The 26,278-nt window shown below is 41.3% G+C and overlaps 1 protein-coding gene across 19 annotated transcripts in view; it reads right to left on the bottom strand.

The window, feature by feature from the left end:
* The window catches only part of PRDM5 (PR/SET domain 5), a 192,796-nt gene extending 166,779 nt beyond the window's left edge, over positions 1-26,017 (bottom strand). For 8 of the 19 annotated variants that reach the window (XM_021101640.2, XM_021101642.2, XM_021101641.2 and 5 more), the window contains exons 1-2: positions 25,256-25,604; positions 7,093-7,176 (exon numbers count right to left, since the gene is read on the bottom strand). In XM_021101640.2, coding sequence (XP_020957299.1) covers positions 7,093-7,176; positions 25,256-25,348 — 177 coding nt within the window. In that variant the 5' untranslated portion in view covers positions 25,349-25,604. Of the gene's footprint in view, positions 1-7,092; positions 7,177-17,827; positions 18,019-20,596; positions 20,693-24,302; positions 24,685-25,255; positions 25,605-25,784 lie in introns of those variants that run through there. The other 11 variants (XM_021101643.2, XM_084973071.1, XM_084973074.1 and 8 more) reach the window with 5 other exon arrangements.
* Between the last annotated feature and the right edge of the window lie 261 nt (positions 26,018-26,278).

The following is a 26,278-nucleotide window of genomic DNA, read 5'->3' as shown; positions in this document are numbered from 1 at the left end:
CAGCAAAATTCTCCAACTTTTCACTGTTTTAACTTTCATTTGTAGAACATACCAATCATGGTTATTTTAGAGTCCTCATCTGTTAAATCCAATCAATATCTGAATCCTCCAATGTCAGTTTCCTTGTCCAGTTATCTCATGGTTTTAGTTATATGGTCTTACCTCTTAGCACCCAGTCATTTTTTATTAAATGCTGGACACTGTACAGTTAAAAAAAAATTAGAAGACCCAGATTATTATATTTCTCCAGAGTAGGTTCACCCTGACCTCTGCCAGGCAGGGTGGAAACTGTTCACTTTAATCTAATCAGGGATTGAGCTGATTCAAGTCTGGCTGCAGCTGTGGTAGGCTTCAGCCAGCCTCAGCTGATCCTGTTGCTATAGCACCACCCTACAGCGCTTCCAACTAAAAGTCTGATGTGCATTGAGGGCCCCTCCACAGCAATATGAGACTAGAAAACACAATGCCTTTCAGAAGTGTATGGTTTAACTTTAAAGCATTCTGTCACACAGCTTCATAATTCTGCAAATATCTTGAGGAGGAGGCAGCAGTGTTTCTGAGTTCCTCTGGATCTCCAATACTGTCACTCCAATCTCACAAGACTGCCAAAAGCCCTACCTGTTTCTCTCAAACACTAACTCTTTACTTGGGCTAAGGTCAAATTTTCAGCCTCTTGTCCATATCCAGAATCAGAAAAGCTCTAACCACTTCCCCAAGAGAAAAAAGCCTACAGATTATCGATTCATGTGTTCAAAATTTTCTCCTCTCTGGGCTTTTAGTCACTATAGCACTCCTTGCTTTAAAAGCTCTTTGATGGCCTTACGCAAATTACCTTTGTATTTAATCTGTCTTTTGATAGCTGTTCTCAGCAGTAATATCAATGTGTTCAAGTTCTAATGTAAGATAAATTTTCTTGCCCTATTTTATCTTTATATCCACACCACTTTCTTTATATTGCTCATTAAAGGTGTTTTATGTCCCTTCTTTCTTACTGAAACAGAAACCCCAAGAAAACAAAAGCTTTACTGCATCCTCAGCCTAAGGATACATGTCACTTATCATGCCTATTTCTGTTTTGTAAAGAATTTCAAACAGCCTCATCATTTTTCAGTATAAGAAAAGACAAAGGCTAATTCTACATGTTCTCAGAGAGAACTCTAATTCCCCCTTTCCATGCTTCCTTGCTTTTGCCTCCAAAATAGAGAGAAATTAGAGTAAATATGCTTTGGGTTTCTCTCCTTTATGGTTCCTTCTCTTTAGCCGATTAAGACCCTGGCAGTCACTCCTCTCCATGCCCAGCTCCCTGCTGTGCAGTAGGCAGACCTACCATAAGGCTCAGGGTGTACATTCCATAGCAGGCTGCAGGCCTCTCTCTCTGATATAATGCAAACTAAATCTGTGACACAGGCCACAGTTCTCCATGCAACTGATGGACAAATATATTCAGAATCTACTGTGTAGATCCAACTCTTCCCTGCAAAGACCAAAATATAACAAGAATACTGAGTACCCACTTTGTACACTTCTGGAACAAAGAGCCAGATTCAAGAAGCGGAGTATAAAGTTCCCACTCTGACCTTGGGTCCCTGTCATATTCTCCAATTTGGCTTTTCCTAAGCCATGAACTTAAGCATTATTATATGCTTACATAATATATACCTCATTGATGAAGTAGCTATTTTAATCTTCACCTGGCTCCTATCTGTTCTTCCTCAGTTAGGACCAAGGAGAGAGAGTGGTTATTAACTGGTAAACATTGACAGTGTGTAAGTGAATGGAGACTGAAGGTTGGGAAGGAAGTTTCCAAAAACAATCCCTATTTACTTGGATTGTTCTAATGCCCAACTATAAAAGGGGTCCCAGCTCACCTGGTATGTGCATTATTTTGAAATAATAATTCACTATAACTGCAGGAGATTAACAATTCTTACAAAAACACCTGCAAATCTCGTAATACTGTATTTCTGATAGCTACATTTTGAAAACATATTATTTATCCAGAAGTACAAAATCTCTTCTGCTGACAAAAATAAATTATGATAATTTGATATTCTGTATTTTACAATATGCAGCTATCTAATAAACTGTAATGACTAATTGCTCTGGTAATTTCCCTAGCCTCAGACCTAAAAAATTTTCCTCACCAATCTTCAGGGAACACATTTAGAGAAACAAACAAATGAAAAACTTTTTAAATACCAGTAAAGCAGGCTCAGGCAGGTAAAGGAGAATGCTTTCATCACACTTTGTATAGCCTACAATGTATTACCTCTGGAGCCCTTCAAGATCATTGCTCCTTAAGGGTAAGAGCACGGCCTTTTTAAAAAGCAAAGTTTAAACCCCATTTTTTCCTAATGTCTTTGTACTGAGAAACTTTCCTACTAAGTTATATGTAACAGTAAGAAATCAAGCAGTATCTAAATAAAAGATATCTGATTTCATTTCCTATAAAAACATCACATAGAATTGGGATCTTTCACCTAAATCTCCAGTTCTTATCTGGATCTTTGGGATTCTGTGAGTTCATAACTATCTAACAGCAAGAACTGTCCACAAAGGTTCATCCAGTATTACTGAACCATAGCACAGTATGCTGGCTCGACCTGCATCAGATCACACCACTGAACACCCATCTAGGAGTTCCCGTTGTGGGAAGGTAGGTTAAGGATTTGATTGCAGCGGCTCAGGTCACTGCAGAGGGGCAGGTTCAATCCCTGGGCACAGTGGATTGAAGGATTTGGTGTTGCTGCAGCTGCAGTGTAGATTCAATCCCTGGCCTGGGAACTTCCATGTGCCAAGGTGCAGCCAAAAAAAAAACCAAAAAAAAACCAAAAAACACTTCACCCATCTACATGAGCTGAACTACTGAAAGACGGTGAAGAGAACACCCAGCTTGAGCAGGAAAGAAAGAGGAATGTATGGGACTGAGCCCTTTGTGATCTCGTGATAGATGCAAAGACACGAATAAATGACTCCACTGGAAACATCAGGACAATGCCAAGTTCTGAGAACTCACCAAGCCAGTCTCCACACAAAAACCTTTTGCAGGCAATACAAGATGATGCTCTGAGAAAAGGAGGAAAAATGCACTGCCATCAGAGAAGAGCCATTTGGAGGGTTCCAGAAGACAATGGATTCATCGACACTTTGGAATATCTGAACAATAGGCTGAAAAGGTGGTGATGAAAATGTGTGATCCATGTTTCATTCTATAGGTACCAAAATTTAAACGTGTGTCTAGACTAAGAGCCAGTGACTAGAGGGGACATATTTGAACTGTGGTTTGGAATACTGAAGAAAATATTGCAGAAAGAGAAGATCTTGAAGATTCCAAAACAAGGATTATTGAGAATTTTAACATGACATGAATGGATTTTGGTCTTAAGGACAGACAAGACAATAATTCTCTTCCTACCCCTGGGAAATCTCAAATCCTGGTGGCCAACACAGAACAAAGCTGAGGTGCTAGTTAAGCTCCAAGTCAAGCTGCACCTCTGGGGGTAATGGGGGAGGTGGCAGCAGATGTCAATGCCCCCCACTGAACCCCCTCAGGTACCCATAGAGCCTCTCCCAAACTAATAAGGGCTCATGCACACCAGTAGGCTTAATCCTAAATGGTACCTCCAAGTTCCTTTGGTGTGAAATGGCTCCCGAGGGGCTCTTGGCCCTGTCCACCAGAACTATTGGCACCAAAAGAAAAGCAAATGTAAGGTGAGAAAGAGTTATGCCACATACTCTCTCTCTCATAGCATCATTTTCCAGACTCTACCACTAGTATCTGGCTCATGTTTCATAACCACAACATAGGTAACCACTGGCTTGAGGCGAAGCACTATTGAGAGCTGCAGGTGGTTCACTTTGAAGCTATGGGGCATATTAGAAATGCCTGAAATAAGTGATCCCAATTTACTCGCCAAAGAAGAAAAGGCTCCTTATCTCCCTCTGAGAAGCCCAACAAGTTCTATAAGGAGAAGTCTGTGGAAGGACCACTCATTCTCCTCTCTCTGTGCACCTTCTGAATCCTGGTGTTAGAGGAGACCACTGACTGGAACTGTCCACCCTGGCCAAGCAGATAATACCCACCTAAATGAGCTGTCTCACAGCAGGAGGCCCTGACAAGGAACAGGGTGCTGCTCTGAAGACTGACCAGGAGGATTTGGGAGGGGCCAATAGGAGGGAGGAGAAAACCAACCTCCCAGGATCCTTGGCGCTGGAATCCATCTTGGCTGAGAGGTGCGTGAGCCACCAAGAAGGACCCTAAGCCAGACCAAATATGGGCCAAGCAGGATGAATGGCCAGAGACAACCCAGAAACCAACCACACTTCCCTAAAACCGGAGACTGGGAGCCACGTGGCAGAGCAGTTCTCCTGGGTTCCCTTACCCGGTTGCTCTTTGCCAGGGTGTCCTTTCCCAAAAAAGTCTTTTGCTTTCTCAACAAATGTCTCCTAGGACAATTCATTTCCAAGTGTTAGACTACAGCCCATTCTGGGTCCCTAGAAGGGCCCCTTCCCGGTACCTCCAAAGCTAAAACAGTAAGACACTAAGAATAAAACTCAAGGCTGGCCAGAAGCTCTCTTAATTAACATAATAAGGAATAGGATTAAAGCTAGCAGAGAGTAACCTTTGCAGCTCAAAAGCTATTGATTTTCAAATGCTCCCCTGGGGGAAGACTTACCATGGAGAGAGTTTTTCTCCTGCCTAGCCCAGCAGCACAACAGGACAGAACAGAGAATGGCAGACAATCCAGCCAGAAGACAAGACTCAGAGAAGCAAGAACCACAGAAGGGAGGGAAAAGATACATGAAATAAGAGGTTAAAGGGATCAAAGGTCTTAGGTGAACAGAGCAGGCTTGAAGAAGATGGGGACACTCTTTATCAATACCTTTCTGAATTGTGAAAAAAGTATTACTTATTCAAAACATGAGCATAAAACAAGAAGTCAAGTAAACAGAGAACAACAATCATTACAGGAATGTAACATTACCTGAACCTTCTTAGAATGTATAAAATCAACAGCTCTTTGGGTGGCAAAGTGAGAGAACCAGGGATACTAGTGTGTAAAAACAAATAATAATGTAAAGATATCAAAAAACCTCAGGAAAACATAATGCAAAACTAGATCATCTACTGTGGCACCATCAGCCTCCTTAAGTTTCCCATATGCTTTTTTTTCAAAATAAAAATTATAATTACCGGCTTAGCAATGCATCACAACCAGCTGTTCAAGACATTAATCTGACCACTTCACTGAAATTTCAGAGGCCACAAAACAAATATCAAAAGTTATTAACAGCCACTTAAATAATTGACATTTTTCTCATTTATAACTTAGTTTATATTTTTGTCACATAAATGTTTGATTTTTGAAAACCTTTATGGTAAAAATTTAACTGCTGAGAAAATTAAGTCTTTATAGAAAAATAGTGAAAGCCACAAAAAATTTTGGTGTATAAACACAACAACATGCTAAATTAAGGCAAATCAGTAACATTTTCCACTTAAAGACTGTATTATGAAAAAAAAAAAAAAAAGACTGTATTATGAATTTCCATTGTTCCTTACCCGCACTACAGAAACCTTTCAATAATCTTTCCATCACTCCCCACATACAGCAGTTTCAGCAATATGGTGATGCTTAAATGTATTTTGCTTGCAGAAAATACATTATGATATGTTTTATGTGTCAATTTGGCTAGATGGTAGAACCCAGTTACTCAAATACTAATCTAGGTTTTGCTGTGAAGGTGTTTTGTAGACGCTGCTAAATCCACAATCAGGTGACTTTAAATAAAGAAGATTACTGTCAGTATTCTGTGTGGCCCTCGTTCAATCCAAAGCCTTAACTGCAAAAAGTAAGTTTTGCCAGAGAAGTTCTGCCTCAAGTCTGAAGCATCAGCTTGTGTCTGAGTTTCCAGCTAATAGATTCCAACCAGCCCCCTCCCCGCCCATAATCACATTAGCCAATTCCTTAACTATTTATCTATCTACCTATCTATCCATCCATTGGTTCTGCTTCTCTAGAGACCCCAAGTGCTAAATACACATTCAGAGAGACATTTTATGTGCAGTTCTCTGATCCAGCAGTCTATCCCTTTCTGATTTTATGATCTTACTACACACATTTCAGCTCCCACCCTTCTCATGGAAACCACCAAATAAAACTCTTAGGACTGGAGTTTTCTTTTCCAAGTTTTTTTGTTTTTTTTTTTTTTTGTTTTTTTGTTTTTAAACAATATCTACAGCTCTGTTTTTCTATCTCCATCCCTCAGGCCCTTCTTTGTCTAAAGATTAGAAAAAAAATAGTAATGGAAATAAATGGCATAAAGCAAGAAAAAATCCTAATATACAGATGTATATTTGCATATACAAATTCCTGCATCAGAGAGACTTTAGACCGCAAAAGACTATGATGTTGTAGTTCTTTAAATATATATTTTCAAAGGTATGGGACATTTAAGCTGGGATTTTCATTCCAACATGAAGCTCAAAAATGTTTCAACTGAGAAATAAAAAGTTAGAAGGAAAAGTGTAATTTCATTTACAGAAATCAAATTCAAATCCATAAAAAGAATATGTCTATTTTGAAATCCGAACATCCTTATTCATGGGTAACTTCTTTTTAAATGATGCACTATATACTACAGAGCTATATGAGAATTGTCTAGTTAAATATTTCCACGTTTTCTTTTTAGGGCTGCACCTGCAGCATACGGAAGTTCCTGGGCTAATTGAATCGGAGATGCAGCTGCCAGCCTATGCCATCGTCACAGCAACATTGGAACTGTGACCTACACTGCAGCTTGCAGTAATACCTGATCCTTAACTCACTGAGGAAGGCCAGGAATCGAACCCACATCCTCACGGATAGTAGTCGGGTTCTTACCCTGCCGAGCCACATCAGGAACTCCTCCACAGTATTTATTTTAAAGTGCTAAACTTTCAAGGTACTCGGCCGGTACAAGGTACTTAAAATGGAAACATTTCAATGCATAAATAGTCAACTGGAATCACTATCTGTCAATTAGCTTTATAAATGCATTAAATAGTACAAAGAGAAAAATATGTTGAATACTTAACAATCACATCCTCACCTCCCACATCAACCTGTAATCCATATTTTCATCCAAGTCTTCCGGCATTCTCTTCTCTCCAGCGAAAGGTCCAAACTTTTCACCCTAAGTAATAATTATATTGAAAAAGGATTAGCATAATACTCAAGTTACTAAAATTAACCATTACTTCTCTTATGAAAAAATTTTTTCTGGAGTTCCCGTCGTGGAGCAGTGGTTAACGAATCCGACTAGGAACCATGAGGTTGCGGGGTTCGATCCCTGGCCTTGCTCAGTGGGTTAAACGATCCGGCGTTGCCGTGAGCTGTGGTGTAGGTTGCAGACACGGCTCGGATCACGCATTGCTGTGGCTCTGGCGTAGGCCAGTGGCTACAGCTCCGATTCAACCCCTAGCCTGGGAACCTCCATATGCCGCGGAGCGGCCCAAGAAATAGCAAAAAAAAAAAAAAAAAAAAAAAATTTTCTCTGAATCCTCATGCCCAAAGCTTGAGATACATTTAAAATATTAACTAATTTAGCCAACACAAAATATTTACATATTTAAAATCCAATTCAATCTATTTTTAACCAAAGAGCCCAAATCCAAAACACAGGAGCCAACATAAAAGGGTTAAATTACTCAACCAAGGCTCTGAATATTATATGTTTCAATCCTCCGCAGCCTCTGGCAAGTGGTCTTAAAATGACAAGCATTGAATCTTGCCTGACTTGAGAGACAAGCCCACCAGGCAGAAAATCACCTGGTTTCCATAAAAATAATAAATTCATCCCAATTATGAACAAGAAAGAAGTAGGCTTGCCATTCTCAGAGGAAGCCTGTTCATAAATAATGTTTAAATTCTCCTTCCAATCTTTCAAACAACCAAGGGGGCACTCCATAAACCAGGGTTCTCAAAGTGCGTGCTTTGAATCACCAGCATGAGATTCATCAGCGATGCTCATTTCAAATTCAGAATCCTATGCTTATTAAGATCAGAATCTCTGGGAGTGGGACAAGGGGAGCTGCATCTGGACCAGTTCCCATGTGAGAAACGCTGGTACACACCAGAGTGGGCCCAGCAGGGAGGGACCTGGGAGGCAGGGTCAATGGGTGAGCAACACTTTCTTCTCAATTGAGGCAACCAGAGCAAGGCCTGGAAAAGCAGAGTGAGGTCGAGCATGTCCAGCCAGATGATGTGCAGAGATGTGTGCAGAGCAGACACAGGGTCATTGGAGGCTTTGCAAGCCTCCACCTGCAAATATTCTACAGTGGAACCCTTCTCCTCATAAGGAGGTAGAGGAAGAAAACCAATAACTGCTCCAGGGGAAATTTTGATGATCACTGTCAGGGGGAAAAACAACCACCAGAAAAATGTTTCGAGGAATGTAATGACTTAACGAACAACAGAAACGAACAACAGAAAACCCAGCTCCTGGCAAGAGACAAATGTTAAAGCTTAAAGGAATTGCAACTAGCTAACCCTGTTAAAGAGATAAAGAGAGAGAAAGAAAAGAGGTCTGAGAAGTCACAAGTAAAGACACAGCCTGGAAGACCTACTGTTTAATATTAACTTGGAGGCAGAAAACAGCTAAGGAGATTGCTAAAACCAAGTCTATAATCCTAAACAACCCAAAAATAAGCACACCAAAGAAACAGGGAGATTGCTATTTGGCTGTTTCAGCCAATCTGGAAAGACGGACCAAAAAGCAAGGTGTGTTTTTGGTAATAAATTTGAGGATTTGGTATTAATGCATATATAGCTCAACTTTTTACTCTATCTTGTCATGCATTTAGCCTTTATAAACTACCACGGAAGGAAATCATCTGAGTACACATTTTCCAACATAACTGATCTACGCATGCCAATCAGTTCATCTTCGCAGGAAAATTTGGAGGGAACAGAAAATTGTATCTATCAATTCAGAAGCATTCAAAGGACTGAAGAGGAAGGGATGGAAACCCAAATAAAGGCATTGGGTTTGGGGAAAAACATAACTACTTGGATGCAGGCCTAATATTATTAAATAATTTACAGGTGAAAACAAAATTTACTGCATATACATCTCTTAGAATAGTGGGAAAAACATTAGCTGAGGCTTCCAGAAATCTGGATCCTCATCCTTGCTCTGCCACTCTGTGACACATTAGGATGTCACAAAGCTCTGAGCTTCAGTTTCATAACCTATAAAACTTAGGGATTTGGATTAGCTATTTTCTAAGAATCCTTCCAGCACTCAAATCTAATAAAAGGAGCTTCCACAGAACAAATTTAGAACAATTTGAAAATAAAAAGAACAAAAATGTAATTGTTGGAAACAAGTTAATAAATTCTTAAGTCCATAGTGATTGCTGGAGAAAGAAAAAAAATGAATTGGTTAAAAGCCTCATTTGCCACAACTACAGCTTACTAAAATTAATAAAGAGAAAAAACTAAGCATTTCGTCCTATCTTTTCAATAATAATGCTAGTTCAGGATAACCACACAATAGCAAACAAGGAAAGAAAGCTCTTCTCTACAAAGGAATGCTAACTTACAAATAAAGGAGGATTATTCAAGTGAAATCCCCACTGTGAAATCCCCAATAATACAACTAATTCAGGCAAGGATTATCAATGGATATTAAAACCATTAGGTAAAAGGTTGATAGTAAAATAGATATTCATACACTATCAGCTCACAGATTACTGGTCAAGCACAAAGTATCTTTACACTGGAAAAATTCGGTTAACTGCGTGTTGGCATTACTAAGGGAAAAAGCAGGTATTATACACCCTCTGCCACAACATAGTGTGAAGAAAACCATCCTAGCCCTTCATTCCCCAGCGTCTGCCATAGGGATATGACAAGGGGGTTTGCTAAACTGCCCAGGAACCTCTAGCAGCAAAAGAGCAAGTGGACATGCATAGACTGCTTCCTCTTAGTCCCATCTCTCACCCGGCACACGAGGAGACCGTACTACCTAAGAAGAAAGCACAAAGATAAGACACAGGAGAGAGGTAGGTGAACACTTTCTATCTTCCTTCCTGCTCTCTCAGACAAAACTGCACAACTTTCTGCAGTGTAAAAAGGATCAGGTGGGAGTTCCCTCTGTGGTGCATATAGTTAACAATAGGGCTTGACTCTGAGGCAGCACAAGTTCGATTCCTGGCCTGGCGCAGGGGCTTAAGGATCTAGTGTTGCTGCATCTGTGACACAAAAAAGGAAAAAAATAAAAAATAAAAAAGATGGGGTGGGGAGAAGTGTTTAACACAAAATGTCAGGGTGTTAAAAAAAAAAAAAAAAGGTAAAATAACCTATATCTAACTCTCAGATTAGAAGAAATACAGATGTCAAACACTTTAAATAATGTGCCTTGGGAAAACAACCAGACCAATCCAGATTGTGAGATACTGAACGAAAAACGAGACATCTTTTCAGAAAGTAACTAGTCTTTTGTTTTGTTTTGTTTTGTTTTAAGGGAATGGGAAGAGGGAGACTGTTAAAGGGGATTTAATAGAAATAACCAAGTCTAATAGGTTGTCCATGAGGACCCTGTTTCAAAAATAAACAGCTATAAAAACATTTTGCGAGCACTTGGAGTAATCTGAACATGGGCTGGAATTAGAAGACACTAGGAAATCACTATTATTTTTGTTGGATGTTAAAATGATAGTGTGGCTATTTAGGAAAATGTCCTTATGTTGAAATATGGAGGAATGAATTGCCATAATGTCTGTAATTTACTTTGAAATGGTTCAGCAAATAAAAAATATATACATATAGATGAAATAAGTTATATGAAAGTGAATCAATCTGCAGTTGAATCACTTATACATGAAATGTTTTTCACAGAAGGAGTCTAGAGTCCCCACTTAGAACATAATTATATTTCAATGCTAAACAACTGTGCCTGTGTGTGCTCCTGCAATACAATTAGGCCATCAATAAAATGCATTCCTAAAAAGTTCAATATGAAAAGTATCCAATCTTCTTTCCCTACTGTGACTGTCCAAGTAGAGATAAGTTGTCTCCCTCTGTCCACTCTCATTAGTACTACAACACTGACCTTGTTAACGGTACTAATATATCCAGGTAGAAAACTACATTTACCAGCTCCCCATTTAGACAGAGAGACCTAAAAACCTGGAAGCAGAAATCACTGTATGAACCTACCACAAATGCTGGCACCCTCATGCCTTGGTGCATTCCTCTTTCTCTTCATCTGAAATAAGAGCATAATAGCTAGAGCTAAAGCAGCCATTTTGAGGCCAACAGAACTGCAGAGATGTCTACCCCAACATTTTTGAGCCACTGAACTGTTAGCAGCGAATATGCACCTTGTTACAGGAAGAACATAAACTCAGAGGCTTAGATTACTACAGTTGTCTCTGTTACTCTGAGTCAATACAGAAAATATCAAGCAAAAGAACTGCACTCGTGCCCAAGATATAAGAGAATTATTCTTCAAAATCCATCAGTTATAAAAATAAATATGAGGAGTTCTCATTGTGGCTCAAGGGAAAACGAACCCAACTAGTATCCACGAGGATGCAGGTTTGATCCCTGGCCTTAAGAATCTCACATTGTGGTGTAGGCTGCAGATACAGCTCAGATCTGGCATTGCTGTGGCTTAGGCCGGCAGCTGCACCTCCGATTCAACCCCTAGCCTGGGAACTTCCATATGCCATACCTGCAACCTTAAAAAAATAAAAATAGAAATAAATATGAAGTGGGAAAAGCAGAAGAACTGTGAGGAAGAAGTAATATAATATGGTGACCTGAGCACAGCACCTTTTCCATTAGCCAAAACTCTAAGCCACGTGCTTCTCTTAAAACAACTGCTACTAGCACATTCAGGCAACTGAGTGTAAGTGAAGCCTTAGTTTCTGACACAGAACTGGTGTGAGGCATTCTCTCAAGCAGGCTGAGTAATAAACTGGAAAATGGCAGAAGAGCCAGTGCTGAGGGCTATAAACTAGGGTATCCTGAGGAGAAGCTCAAAGTCAGAGAAAGCTGGGGCCACAACCCACAGTTCTTCCCATCCTTACAGTCCAGAAAAGTGCAAGGAGACCAGAAAGCTAACAGACAGAGAACTGACAGTCTACCTGCCACTGCAGGCCTATAGCAATAGAGGCCCCTTTGCCTAGAGGGCAGGACTGATACCACAGAGGATTCTCCAATCATCAGTCTTGGGCTTCAATAAAACCAAGACAAACCACTGATACAAAGGGGCCTAGCAGCCTACAAGGGAGACCAAATAGAAAAAAAAAAAAAAAAAAAAAAAAAAAACCCTACTTTATGTAAAACAGAAATTCAGTGGGAGACAGTATTCTAATTAAAAGGAACATGTCAATTACATAAGAAAATTTAAGGAAAATCAAATACAGCACTCAAAGTTTAAGAGTAAAAAAACAATTTCCAAGCTAAATATTTTTAGAGGATAAGCTGAAATGCAACAACCTGAGAATCACTTACCCAGTCAGGAAATCCTTTACAGTCAGAGATGGGAAGGAGAGCTACTTGATGATATACACAGATTCAGAGAGATTATCCATGATTTAATGACAAAAAGGACCACAAAAAGTCTCTAAACAAATGAACCATAACGAAGGACAGAAATTAGAAGAAGAAAATGAGTAACCAGTGTATAGACACACAAAATTAATGTAAGACAATTGGGTATGTAGAACATACCTGTTAAATAATAACTCTTGAAACAACAAGAGATATACTTAAAAAAAAAAATTCTATTAAGTAACAGAGCATTTCACCAAAACTGGAATTTGGGGGGAAGAAAGGCACAAAGATAAAAGCATCTCCAAAGTTGCAGGGGAGGCAGAAGTTGGGGAAGCAGTGGCAGGAAGAAAGGAGAAGAAGGAATAGAGAAACAAACATCTTGTAGAAGAAATGATATGTTTTTATGGAGAAAATGGTTAAGCTCTAGCTATCAAACAAAAAAATCATGAGCATCTGATTACAAAAGAGAGGAAGAGTCAGTAAATCACTAAAGGACAAGAAGAGTAGAGCTAACAAAGTAACAAGCGTTGGAAAAAAATAAACAGTAATGAACAGACAGCAAAAATTTAAAAATTAAAAATAAGCAACATTATGAAATAAGCAATGAGCATGGAGAAAGAGGACAAAAATAAAAGTCAACTATATCAGTCATTAAATATAAAAAGGAGTTCCCATCGTGGCTCAGAGGAAAGGAATCTGACTAGCATCCATGAGGACAAAGGTTCCATCCCTGGCCTCACTCACTGGGTTAAGGATCTGGCGCTGCCATGAGCCGTGTGGTGTAGGTTGCAGATGTGACTCCAATCTGGTGTTGCTGTGACTGTGGTGTAGGCCTGTGGCCACAGCTCCTATTCTACCCTTAACCTTGGAACCTCCATATGCTGTGGGTGCAGCCCTAAAAAGACCAAAAAAAAAAGTTAAATTCTCTTATTAAATGAGAAAGATTATAATACTGCATTTTGAAATATAACCTAGCTATATATGATTACAAAACAGTACATAAAAAGAAAAGAAAGTCAATAGTGTCAGTATCAGACAAGGTTAAATGGCTGAGTGCACTGAACATTGTGTAATGATATAAAGTATATTTATGAAGAACATAGAACAGTAAGAAACCAGCAGTATAAAATATTACAAATGCAAGAAGAACTGAAGTGGGAGATTTTCTTTTTTTTTTGTCTTTTTTTTTTTTTTGTCTTTTTGCCTTTTCTAGGGCCAATCCTGTGGCATATGGAGCTTCCCAGGCTAGGGGTCTAATCGGAGCTGCTGCCACTGGCCTACGCCAGAGCCACAGCAATGCCAGACCCAAGGGACGTCTGCGACCTACACCACAGCTCATGGCAATGCCGGATCCTTAACCCACTGAGCAAGGCCAGGGACCGAACCCGCAACCTCATGGTTCCTAGTCAGATTCGTTAACCACTGAGCCATCACAGGAACTCCTGAAGTGGGAGATTTTAAAACATATTTCCAAATTGGACAGATTTGTTAAGTAATAAAAATAAGGATGAATATACAGAAAATGCCATTAATCTTAAAACTTTCCAACTTCAATATCCATCAAGGATTTAGAAAGGCTATCACTCTAATAACAAGAAGGGCTGATAAACTATACAATTCCGAACTTTTCTTGAGAAGAGCACTGGCTTACCTATGGCAGGTCACAGGAGGAGGAGATGCAGGGCACCACACAACCAAGTAAGAAATCAGTGAACATGTGGACGGTTTGCTCAAGAGTGCATGTGAGACAGCTTGACTGTACAGAAACACTGGAAGCCCCCAACCCAAAGGGAGTTCACACACACTTGCAGACTGTTTTCCAAGGACCACTCCACATTAAGATCTAACTTGAGTTTATCAAGGATCACGCTGACTGCTGTGCTGAGAATAGCTGACCACAGGGTAAGTGTATAAACTGAGAGACTTATTAGGATTCTTTTGCAATAGTCATGTGAGAGCTTAGACCAAGACAGTGGCAATGTTGGAAAGTGAACTTTGAAGACAGAATGTGCTGGTGAGGTAGGTGGAAGAAAGGTAAGGAGAAAGGATGATTCCAAGGATTTTAGCCAGAGAAATTCAGAGGATTGGATCGTCAGCCAAGAGCTGAGATGGGGAAGATCTTGGTGCAGCAGATTTGAAGGGAGAAGATCTGGAGTTTGGTTTAAGGTGTGTTGATTTTGACAAGTTTGTTAGACAACAGGGGCAGATGTCAAAAAGGCAATTAGATGTGGTTGTTATAGCTTCGGTTCCTTCTTCCCATCTTTTATAGCCTCATGTTCAACTAGTTTATGTGCTATAAACCTTACAGTACATTTTTACTATTTTCCCTGTGGACCATCAGTTATCTTTTTAGAGCCTAAAAAATAAGACAAATTGCCTATGACATTTACCTTTATTTCCATCTGTAGAGCTCTTCATTTGTTTTGAACTGAGTTTCTGTTTGGTATCATATTTATGTTACCAAACAGAACCATATTCTTTGAACATGTGTTATATCACAAGTTTGGTGGCAGTGAATTATCTCAGCTTTTGTCTGAAAAAAGTATTTTGCTTTTATATTTGAAAGATATCAACTAGGTTGACAGTACATTAAAGATGTCACTTGAGGTTTTTTGGCTTCCAAGTTTCTGACAAGAAATCTACAAGTTTTACATTCTTCACACATAGTCTTTTTTCCTCTATTTTCAAGATTTTTCTAGTTTTCCTTGTATTTTAGCAGTCTAAAGATGTGTTTAAAATTTTTTAAAAAATCTTTCCGCTTTATATGTGGTTTGATGTCATTTATCATTTTTGGGAAATGCTTAGCCATTATTTCTAAATATTCCTTCTGGCCTAAGCTTTCTCTCTTCTTCTAGGACTCCAGTTACATATATGTCAGACCAATAGATATGATAATGTCTCACAGCTCTTACTTTGTTCTGCTTAGTTTTTCCTTTTCATTTTGTGTTTCATTTTAGGTAATTTCTGTTGCCTTAGCTTCAAGTTTACTGCTTCTTTTCTCAGCTGAGTCAAGTGTCCTGGTGAGTCTGCCAAAGGAATTCACCTTTGAAACCGGGGTTTTTATTTTTGGCATTTCCACTGGATTCTTTCTTATAGTGTCCGTGTCTCAGCTGAAATCTCCCTATATTCTTACATGTCATTTCGTAAGAATAATTCCTCTGCTCAAAACCCTGCAGTGGCTCCCCATTTCATTCAAAGTAAAGCCAGTGGCTTTACAATGTCCTGAAAGGCCCTAAGCAATGTAAGCCTAGTACCTTTCCTTCACTATCTCTCTGATCTTCTCCCCTAGTACTTGCCCCACCCCACCCCACCCCCCCGCCACACCCCCGCCTCAGGCTAAGACCACTCCAGCTTCACTGGCCTCCTTCCACCTGGAACACAACAGGTAAACTCCCAGTTTAGGGCCTTTGCTCTAACTGCTGCCTAGAATGTTCCTCCCCTAAAAAATGTTTGGTTACTTTCTTCCCATCCTTGAAGTCACTGCCCAAATTTCCCCTGCTTAGTAAGAATTAAGTGAATCGCCTATTTAGAATAACATCCCCCACACACACCCAGGCACTCTGCCAAGTCAACAATACCCAGCTCTACTTTTTTTTCTTTTGCACTTATCAACTTTTGACAAAGTATAAAATTCATCTCATCATTCACTGTTAATTCTTCTGTCTGCCCTCATTAGAATGCAAGCTCCACAAGAGCCAGAATTTCCATTTTGTTCACTACTGTATACCAAATGTCTGACACAGATCTGGGTGATAAACATTTACTGAATAATTGTGTAAAACAAAACCTGAACAAATGAAAATTATGGCATAGCCTCTCACACACCATGTTCAGTTATTTAAAAATAAATTAGAGGAGTTCCCGTCGTGGCGCAGTGGTTAACGAATCCGACTAGGAACCGTGAGGTTGCGGGTTCGGTCCCTGCCCCTGCTCAGTGGGTTAACGATCCGGCGTTGCCGTGAGCTGTGGTGTAGGTTGCAGACATGGCTCGGATCCCGCGTTGCTGTGGCTCTGGCGTAGGCCGGTGGCCACGGCTCCGATTCGACCCCTAGCCTGGGAACCTCCATATGCCGCGGGAGCGGCCCAAAGAAATAGCAAAAAGACAAAAAAAAAAAAAATAAATAAATAAATAAAAATAAATTAGAGCCAAAGCAGATAGCTTAGAGGGACATCTATGAGATCTGCTGAATGAGAAATGCTAGATATGTTTACTCTTTTCTCATTTTTGTAAAATAACTTTTTTAAAGTGTATGAATAGGTATGTGCCCATACTCAAGAAAATGGGCATGGATAGAGCATTTTATCAGTATGGAGAAAAATAATTTTTGGTTTTTTCCCCAAATATAAAGGATATATGGAATAATCTGACCTCAAATTTTGATTAATGCCCTTATTGTTGATATAACCTTCCTCACAGTGAGTTCCCAATAATGGCCACCTTGAAGACCTGTTGGAGGGCTTAACTACAAACTGTGTAACACACCTAGTGACTACTCTGTCATTACCCTTCTGTCACCAGCAACTAGCCCAGTGCCTAACAAATGCAGTCACCCAATAAATATTTGCTGAAAGAATTAACTGTAGCTGTTATAAACACAAAAAACCAAAATGAATCTGCAATACCACCAGAAAACACAAAGTTGCACTAAGTCACTCTCGTACAGTGTAAATGTGTGACAGAAAAGAGATAGCACACATGACAGGCAGAGATGATGATTATTTTCCCTCTGATTATGTTTTCAGATTAGTTATCATCAGCCACCAGGAGCTACAGGCAAACATTTACCAGCAGAATTTTAACCCTAGCATGAAGATCCACTGTTCCAGTCACCTTCTAAACTGATAAACAAAATACCTTATTCCACAGAATCTAGTCTTTTTAATGCATGGTGATTTTTCCTCTATGCTTTTTTTACTTACTTTTATTACATTTTTTGGTTTTTCTCTTTCACCTAGTTTTCTTTCTTTTTTGTCTTTTTAGGCCCACACCCATGGCATATGGAGGTTCCCAGGTTAGGGGTCAAATCAGGGCCATAGCGGCTGGCCTATGCCATAGCAATGTGGGATCTAGCCACATCTTTGACCTACACCACAGCTCATGGCAACACCGGATCCTTAATGCACTGAGCGACGCCAGGGATGAACCTGCGTCCTCATGGATAGCAGTGAGATTTGTTTCTGCTGTGCCATGACAGGAATTCCCTCCCTTGTTTTTCTAACCCTATACAACTTGCCTCTTCTTTTAAGGTTATTGTATTTTCACAAATTCAGATTCGTACCTTTATTTCAGGTATTTTTCACTTGGGATTTTACCTCACCAAATGTCTCTGTCTTGTCTCTCAAAGTGAATCAAGGTTCCTCCCTTGGTATGAAGGACAGAGAGATGGTATTTCGGAAAAAAAAGGAACTTGCATATAGCTGTGAGCTGCAAGACTCCATGCAAAGCTTCTCTGGGCTTCAATGTCTCCATCTGTAAAATGAGAATGTGCAAACCGGATTCCCTCTGAGGTTCTTTTAAACATTTAGAACATGATCAGAATTGACTCTTTCCACCTCTGCTTCTCATATATAATATACTTTCTCTTCCTCTTTATAAGGGAACCATCCACCCAGGTTTTACTGTATAAATGCCAACCATGTTGACCTCTGCCAGAATCAACACTGAAAACAAGGCAGAATAGTCATCAACATGGTAGATCCATAATGCACTCATTTAACTGGCACCAGTATGTGAAGAAGACTCACTATAAAATGTTCACATAACGTGGGCAAAGAATTATACTTTGGAGCCAGGGTAGGATGTGTAATGACCAGCCAAAAAAGTTGACCTCCTAACCCCTGGACTCTGTGTCTTACCTTACACAGTAAAAGGGACTCGGTAGATGCAATTGTATTAGGGAAATTGACAGGGGAGATTATCCTGGATTAAGTGGGTAGGCCCAGTCTAACCACAAAGATCCCTATAAGAGGAAGCAGGAGGGTCCGAGTCAGATAAGGAGATGGGGTGACAAAAGCAGAATGATATGGGGCCCTGAGCCAAGGAATGAGGGCAGCCTCTAGAAAACTGCAAAAGGCAAGGAGGTAAACTCCCTCTAAAGTTTCCAGAAGGAACCAGTCCTGCCCACCCATTTTAGATTTATATTCTCCAGAAACTAATAAGATGACAAATTTGTGGCTGTTTTAAGCCACTAAATGTGTGATAATTTGCTACAGGAGCAACAGGAAACTAAGGCCTCAGCACTGCCAGTAAGTTTTGCTCTGAAAAGCAGTTGCAGGTAAGATCCCAGGGTATCTGGCAAGTTTGTACTAGCAACCTGAATTTGTTCGTAAGAAGGGAAAAGTGTCGTGGAGACTGCTCGGAGGTTCATGGGCCCAAGATGCCACTCAGGAGCCCATTGGGCAAAAAAAATCACAAGGATGAGAGGGAAGGAAGCTAAGAATTGACCTACCCCTGAGGGGTCGATTCACTGTGGCTGGTGTGTATCAAGTGAAGGAGACCTGAGTGCTCTTAACTGCTTCTACTGGAATGGGAGAACAGAAATCTAGGAACAATATAATCCTTATTTCATTTATATTTAGTTATATCCTTTTGTGCATATCTTCAGCTTTCCTTTCAGTCTTTTAGTTCTTTTGAAAATTACAAACCCAGCTCAGCTACGCTAAGAGTATGCAAGTTAATGGGCTTCCACATATAAAGAAAAATAACTACTCAGAAGATGAGGTAAGGTTTTAGCCCACTAATGAAGACGGAATTGGAAAGGAATAAAAAAAAATTTAAGATCGACATAAGCACAACAGAAAAATTTTGACAAGAAGTAATCACTGAACAATTATGTAATCTGTAAATTAGTGATAATAATAAGCCTTTAAAGACTGTTGCACAATAAAATGACAATGCAAGTTAACAGTAAACAGAAAACCCAGACTTCAAAACGTGTGATTGAGAGTGAGTGTTCCAGGCTGCCCCCGGGCTCCACTATGCAAGGTGATGCTTCCGGAGAAATGTTAACAACTTCCCTGGTCTGAAATAAGGTTTATTACAAGGTCTAGCACATATAAGGACTGCTTCAGTTTTACTTCCAACAATTCTACCTATAAACCATTCAACTGCAGCACAAGTGATTAAGAGCACAAGATCTGGTTAAGCTCACTGAAATCAGTATCATGAGTCACCACTTAGTCTCTGTCACCCTGGCAATACACACAGGCCCATCATTCTTTGCCTCAATTTCTTCGTCTGAGAATAGGTATAACAGCAGTATCTACTTCATGGGGTTAGTGGAAGAGTAAAATGAAACAGCACATGGAAACTTAAGGTGCTTAACAATAAGACGATATTAATAATAATAATGTGACCACATAAATTCAACTCCATAAAGCCTTTTCCCCCAGCATTTTCTGATGACAGCTGTCATGACGACGGGTTTCTCCCTCTAATGCCACACAATCTCACAACCTCATGCTGTCGTCTATCACAGAACTAGTCAGACTGTATGGTAACTGCTGTTTTTCTGTTTCCCCGATCAGACTAAAAATTACTATAACTCTGTAATTCTATTCTCTAATACACTGCCTAGCAAAAATCAATCCATACATACAATGGAATTTGGACATTTAATATACAAAAATATAATTGTTTAGCCCTTATATTATACCTACATTTTCTCAACAAAGTTTTAAGTCCCAGAGTACAGCAAAAGAAACTCTTTATCAATACTATTCAGTACAGTCTCCTATTTCTACTAGATACTTAGTGAATGTTGGCTGTTTTTGCTGTTCTTTCACCAGCACACCCTACAATTGAATGTACTGGTTTCCAGTATGTTAAACTTCCCATGTAAGCAACTGGCCCCAAGATCTACCCAACTGATCAAGCCCCCAACTGAGTCATCTTAGATTTTTCTCCATGATTAGCCTCATTCAATCCACTCAAAGATCCTGGTGTTTCTACCTCTGAACTACACCTTGAATCTGAACAGTTTCCTCTGTCCTCAGCACGACCACCTTAGTCCAAGCTCACTGAACCCCTTCCCTATGTGTTCTCCTACCTGGCTCAGCTCCTTCAGGTCTCATGCAGATGTCACCTCCTCTCAGAAGTCTTTCCTGCCAGCATGCCCAAGTAAAAGGCTCCACCTCCATTCACTCTGTAATGCATCACCCCATTTATTTCTTTCACTTAACATATGCAATATTATCTTGGAAATCCTCTCTTTTTAAATTATTTACTGCCTCTCCCCCCGACAAGAAAATAAGCTCCAGGCAGACAAAGACCTTGTGGGTTTTGCCCACCTGTGTACCCCAAAGGCCTAGCACAGTGCCTGCCACAAATGAGAGATTACAGGTCTGCTAGTCAGAGGGGAAGAAAAACCAACACCCTAAACAAACCTCAAAGAAACGAAGACTGGTAGTGGTATATTTGCCACCTTAACCCTTCCCATAAAATCACAGAATCTGAAAGCTTAAGAGCTTGCAGAAATCTTACGCTTTACCTTCTCGGTTTGGGGTTCAAACATAATGTCAAACACACACCCACTGGTTAACCACATAAACTGGCAGTGGAAAACAGGGTCATGATATGAAAAATGTAATGTAGTAAGGTGTTTACTTACCTTTTTTTTTGTATACTTACCATATTAGCCTTGACTAATACTAATTTTAATCTGCATAGTGAGCTAGAATTCCACATCTTTTTTGCAACATAAAACTATACTCATGGATAATACATAGCAAGTATTTAGAATATAGTCTAGCACACACCATGCTAAAGTGCTAAATTTACTTTTTTTTTTTATCTGCAGCACATGGAAGTTCCTGGCCTAGGGGTAGAATCAGAGCTGCAACTGAGGCCTAACCAACAGCGACAGCAATGCCAGATCCAAGCCGAACTTGTGGCCTTCATCACAGCTTGCAGCAATGCCAGATCCTTAACCCACTGAGCAAAGCCAGGAATCGAACCTGCATTCTCCTGGACATTATTTTGGGTTCTTAACCCACTAAGCCACAATGGGAACTATTTTTTATTATTCGTATCATTAGCAAACTGCAGTGTGTGTAAGTGTGAATGAACTCAGACCTCCTTTTTCTACTCAAGAGCTTTCCAACAACTTATTCTTTCTCCAAGAACAGTAATGGCTCACACAGAAATATCTACCAGATGACTCTCTCTTCAGGCAGTCTCTTATTTCCATAGTGGCCAGAAAATAAAGTCTTTTCCATTTCTTCTTTTTGTCATTTTGTAGCTTTTATTTCAAAAAAGGATGAGGAAGCAGAAGCAGCTGCAGCACCAGGCCTGCAAAGGATATGCCAAGGAAAAATCTAGTAGGACTAAGGTAGAGACAGGGAATTAGGTGACTCTGCTGCAGCAACTCCATTCTAGGAAATACTGCATTAAAAGAGTTGGATCTCGAAAAGGATTGCAGGGAGTTCCCATTGTGGCACAGTGGTTAATGAATCTGACTAGGAACCATGAGGTTGCGGGTTTGATCCCTGGCCTTGCTCAGTGGGTTAAGGATCTGGCATTGCCATGAGCTGTGGTATAGGCTACAGATGCAGTTCAGATCCCGAGTTGCTATGGCTCTGGTGTAGGCCGGTGGCTACAGCTCCGATTAGACCCCTAGCCTGGGAATCTCTATGTGCAGCGGGAGCAGCCCTAGAAAATGCAAAAAGACAAAAAAAAAAAAAAATTTAATTTAAAAAAAAAAAAAGGATTACAGGAGCCTATCGGGAAAGGAATCCCGAACCAGTGAAGGTAAAAGAGTCTAGCAGGATCTTCCAACATCGCTACACGGTCTGGCTTAGAGTTGCTGAATTGAAATCAATAGATGACTTGAATTACAATCATTTTTAAAACAACTGTTACACAAGCATATGTGTTACCAAAGTGTGATAATACATCTTTAATTTCCAACATACCTAAGTGATAATTCCAAAAATTTGTTTAGAAGGAGAACATAAAAATTTTTAAGTAAGGTCCTTAATACAGCTGCTGAAATACTCTCAGACCCTTTGATTTATGGCCAGAGTTAAACCTAGTACAGGTAACTTGGAAAATAGTTAAGCACTGAGAAACTAGATGCAAACAGGTAAATGATACATCAGTATTCTAATTCAGCCTTACAGCACAGTGAAAATCTACTATGCGATTTCAACTCTGCCCTCAGCTTTTGGAAAGCAAAGGAGGTGAAGCTGACTCCAGGGTCATTTCTGGCATCAATGAATCCGCCTATGATCAATGACCTTGTGATTGAGTACCTTGTGATCACAACTAAACTATGTCACTAATAGTATATCATTTGGATTTACTGCAAACATCTGCATACTCACTTGAACTACAGCAAAGCATTCTAGATGTGACCTGATTGAAAATACCCATGTGTTTTACATGTTGAAATTACATAAGCCAGAAAAAGATAAGTATCTGTTCTGTACTGCGGTAATAAAATGCAATATGATATGATTTGGGAAGCCATTTACTCCATGCCCTCAAATAATAAAAACTTCCAAATAACTGAATTCACAGAAAAATAATTTGGAATAAAAGTATCAAAAGAATGTATTTTGCCAGCTTTTCTAAAACCTTAATAATAAGGCAAAAATAAGGATTTAACAATTCTAATATTTGTACAATATTTTGTATATTACTATCAACAACATTAAACGAAATGTGTTTATGACTTCATGTTGTGGATCAGCAGGTTAGGAACCTACTATCCATGGGGATGCTGGTTCAATCCCTGGCCTCCCTCAGTGGGTTAAGGATCCGGCATTGCCACAAGCTGCCTAGTAGGTCACAGATGCAACTCAGATCTGGAATTGCTGTGGTGTAGGCCGGCAGCTGCAACTCCGGGAACTTCCATATGCCAAAAGTGTAGCTGTGAAAAGACAAAATAATAACAATAATAAAGAACCGTGTTTAATTTTTAAGCAAAATTATTTTTAGTCCTGAGACCTTCAAGAAAACTCTATTTTGGATTTTCATATCTTGTGAGAAAGAATCAAAAGCAGAATTTCAACTTCTGCTTTGGAAGAATGCTGACTTCAACATTTATCCGTTAAGCAAAAACATCTATTCAGTAAACCTCTAATTCAGATCAAGTGGTTACTCCTGCTTTTCACCTTTAAGCATTCTCCCAAACTCCAATTTGAAGGAGTAAATAGGGGGATAATTGCTTGCAATTTTACCCTGGGAGATGCTTTCAGGCCCTGCTGTCAATGAAGTCCTTCTGAAGCACCTGTTCAACTTTTTGCACGTGCTCTTTAGGTGAGGGAGTGGGGAGATTAATACTGAGATGGTAGACATCATGGTGTCTCCACTGCATCTTATGACCCTCTTGTTAGTATATCTTATCTGAATAAGCCTGGTCTTGCCCAAACCTCCATTTTTCAAAATATCTGCTAGCAAAGTGGGGGTCAGAGGGTGCAGAGAAGCCGGCAGAAACAGATTTGGAGGAGTTCCCTCCTGGCGCAGTGGTTAACGAATCCAACTAGGAACCACGAAGTTGCCTTCCTCAGTGGGTTAAGGATCCGGCGTTGCCATGAGCTGTGGTGTAGGCTGCAGACGCGGCTTGGACTGTGCTCTGGCACAGGCCGGTGGCTACAGCTCCGATTCGACTCCTAGCCTGAGAACCTCCATATGCCGCAGGAGCGGCCCAAGAAATGGCAAAAAGACAAAAAAAAAAAAAAAAAAAAAAAAAAAAAAGATTTGGAAAGAATATGAGTTTTGGACTAAGAAGGATCTGTTCAAGCCTAACTCACTCAGCAGGAAATTTAACCCGGAAGCACTTGTCATCTTCTCTCCTACACGAGGATTAAGGCTGTTTTCCCTGGAGTGTTGTGCCGGTGAAATTACTCACAGAGGTAAAGTACCAGCCCTAGCACCAAGTATCTGCTCAATAAACGCTGGCTTTCATCACCCTGGACACTTCACCACTGCCTCCTTGGTTTTAGACTTTACACATCCTGCAAAACGGCTATAGCACAGGTCTCCTCAAAAGCAAAGATTTGGAATTTTCCAATGATCTTCCCCTAGGCCTTTGCTTTCAACTTCCAACACTTCTAGGCGGTTCCTTATGGCCAGGGCAAGGTGATCTTACTCTATCTCTAAATTTCTGGATGGAGAGAGGAAAATCCAAAGAAGCTGAGAGAAAAGTTCAGAAAATAAAACATTAACCAGTTGGCACCTCCTAGAATTCACAAAAGGCGTCTAGGAAGGAGGTTAAGTACTGCGGGGCGTCGGCGCTCTTGGCGGCGCCTCCATCCCCACTGGGAAAGCCAGGCGTTTCTGGTCATATTATTCATCCCAAAGGCAGAAAGGCGGCTGCGGAAGACACCCGCCCACGTGTGCCTATGCCAACGCCAAGACGCGGCTAGCTCCCGGACCCGAGGAAGAGGGAGGCTCCATCCCGACCCACTTCCTGCAGGGGAGGAAAGACATCTTGCCGCAGGGCGGCCGGCGGCAGTTCCGCCCCTGGACCGGCCGGCTGCGAAGCGCGCCCAGCCGACACCTACGTGGCGCTGCCCGCTCGGGAGGCGCGGCGGGTGAAGGCCGCCCCCGCCGCCCCAGCCTCCCCGCGGGGCTCCCGGTCGACCCGGCGAGGGGCGACGCGAGTGAAGCCCGCGGAGCCCCCGGCCCTGAGGAGCGGCGAGCCCTGGAAGCGCGGAGCGCGCGGCGGGAGTAGGGGCGCGCAGGCCGCCGCCGGGTCACCCACCTTTCTCACTCTGCGGGCCGTGTAGAGCCCCATCCCGTCCTGAACCCGGGAAGACTTCAGGGAGAACCTGTCCGGCACGTACATGCCCAGCATTTTCCCAGCCGCGGCCGCCGCCTCGCTCAACACCGGCGCTCTGCGCCCAGGAGGCGACACATTGAAATTTGGGGTGCCGGGGTGGAGGGGAGAGGCCGGCGGGAAAGGAGGAAATGGAGTTTTTCTCCCAGAATCCCCACCTCCCCGCGGATTCCAGGATCCCCCGCGGCTCAGCCCCTCCTCGTCCCGGGTCTGCCGAGGCCGGGAGCCGCAGAGGCCGCTGCTGCCATTGCTGCCGCGGGGGCGTGAGGGGCGCGGGCCGGGGCGCTGCGGGCGCCGAGACGCTGCGGGCGCCGGGACGCCGCGCGCTGATTGGCTCGAAGTTGGCGGCTCGGACCCGCGCCCGGGCGCGGAGCCTCGAACCCGGAGGCTGGGGAGCCGAACCGACCCGCCCGCACCCTGCGCCGGGTTAGGCAGCGTGTGGACCCGCCCTTACCCGGCTCTGGGTTTTGCCCCTCTGAAGCGGTACTCCCAATCAGGGAATTTTAGTCCTCAGATGCAAAACGAAATGGGCCTTGACCGAGCCGGGACCATACACAGAAATAACTTTACAAGTTCTACAGTGAAAGCGTACTTAGTGCCAGACTGCTGAGAGCAGTCCCTGAGGTCTAGGAAATTTTGATCCTTTTGCATCTGAGTTATGCTTCAGGTTTTTTTCATCCTTGTTTCAGAGTCTTGAACTCATAGGGGACCAATAAATAGGCTGATTAACGTTCAGAGAAAGGGGATGTGCCCAGCCTGCCACTAACGCCTTTCAAATTAACTCAAAATTTGTCATGAATAACTGAATATTTAAGTCCAGCGGAAACTGGTTCTATTATGGTGTCCTAATCCCCAGGAAGTTCTTAAACTTCCAAAAATAAGCTATTCCTGAGTCCTCTCTTGCTTGAAAAAATCACCAGGCCAATTATTTTCAGACACAGAGCCGTG

The sequence above is a fragment of the Sus scrofa genome, chromosome 8, assembly GCF_054392235.1.
Source record: "Sus scrofa isolate SSC_HxYL_T2T_F1_AM1 chromosome 8, Sscrofa_HxYL_maternal_Yorkshire_Landrace_v2.0, whole genome shotgun sequence".
In the NCBI taxonomy this organism is placed as follows: domain Eukaryota; kingdom Metazoa; phylum Chordata; class Mammalia; order Artiodactyla; family Suidae; genus Sus; species Sus scrofa.
Note: the sequence above shows the minus strand (reverse complement) of the source record. Positions and strands in the feature narration are given on the sequence as shown.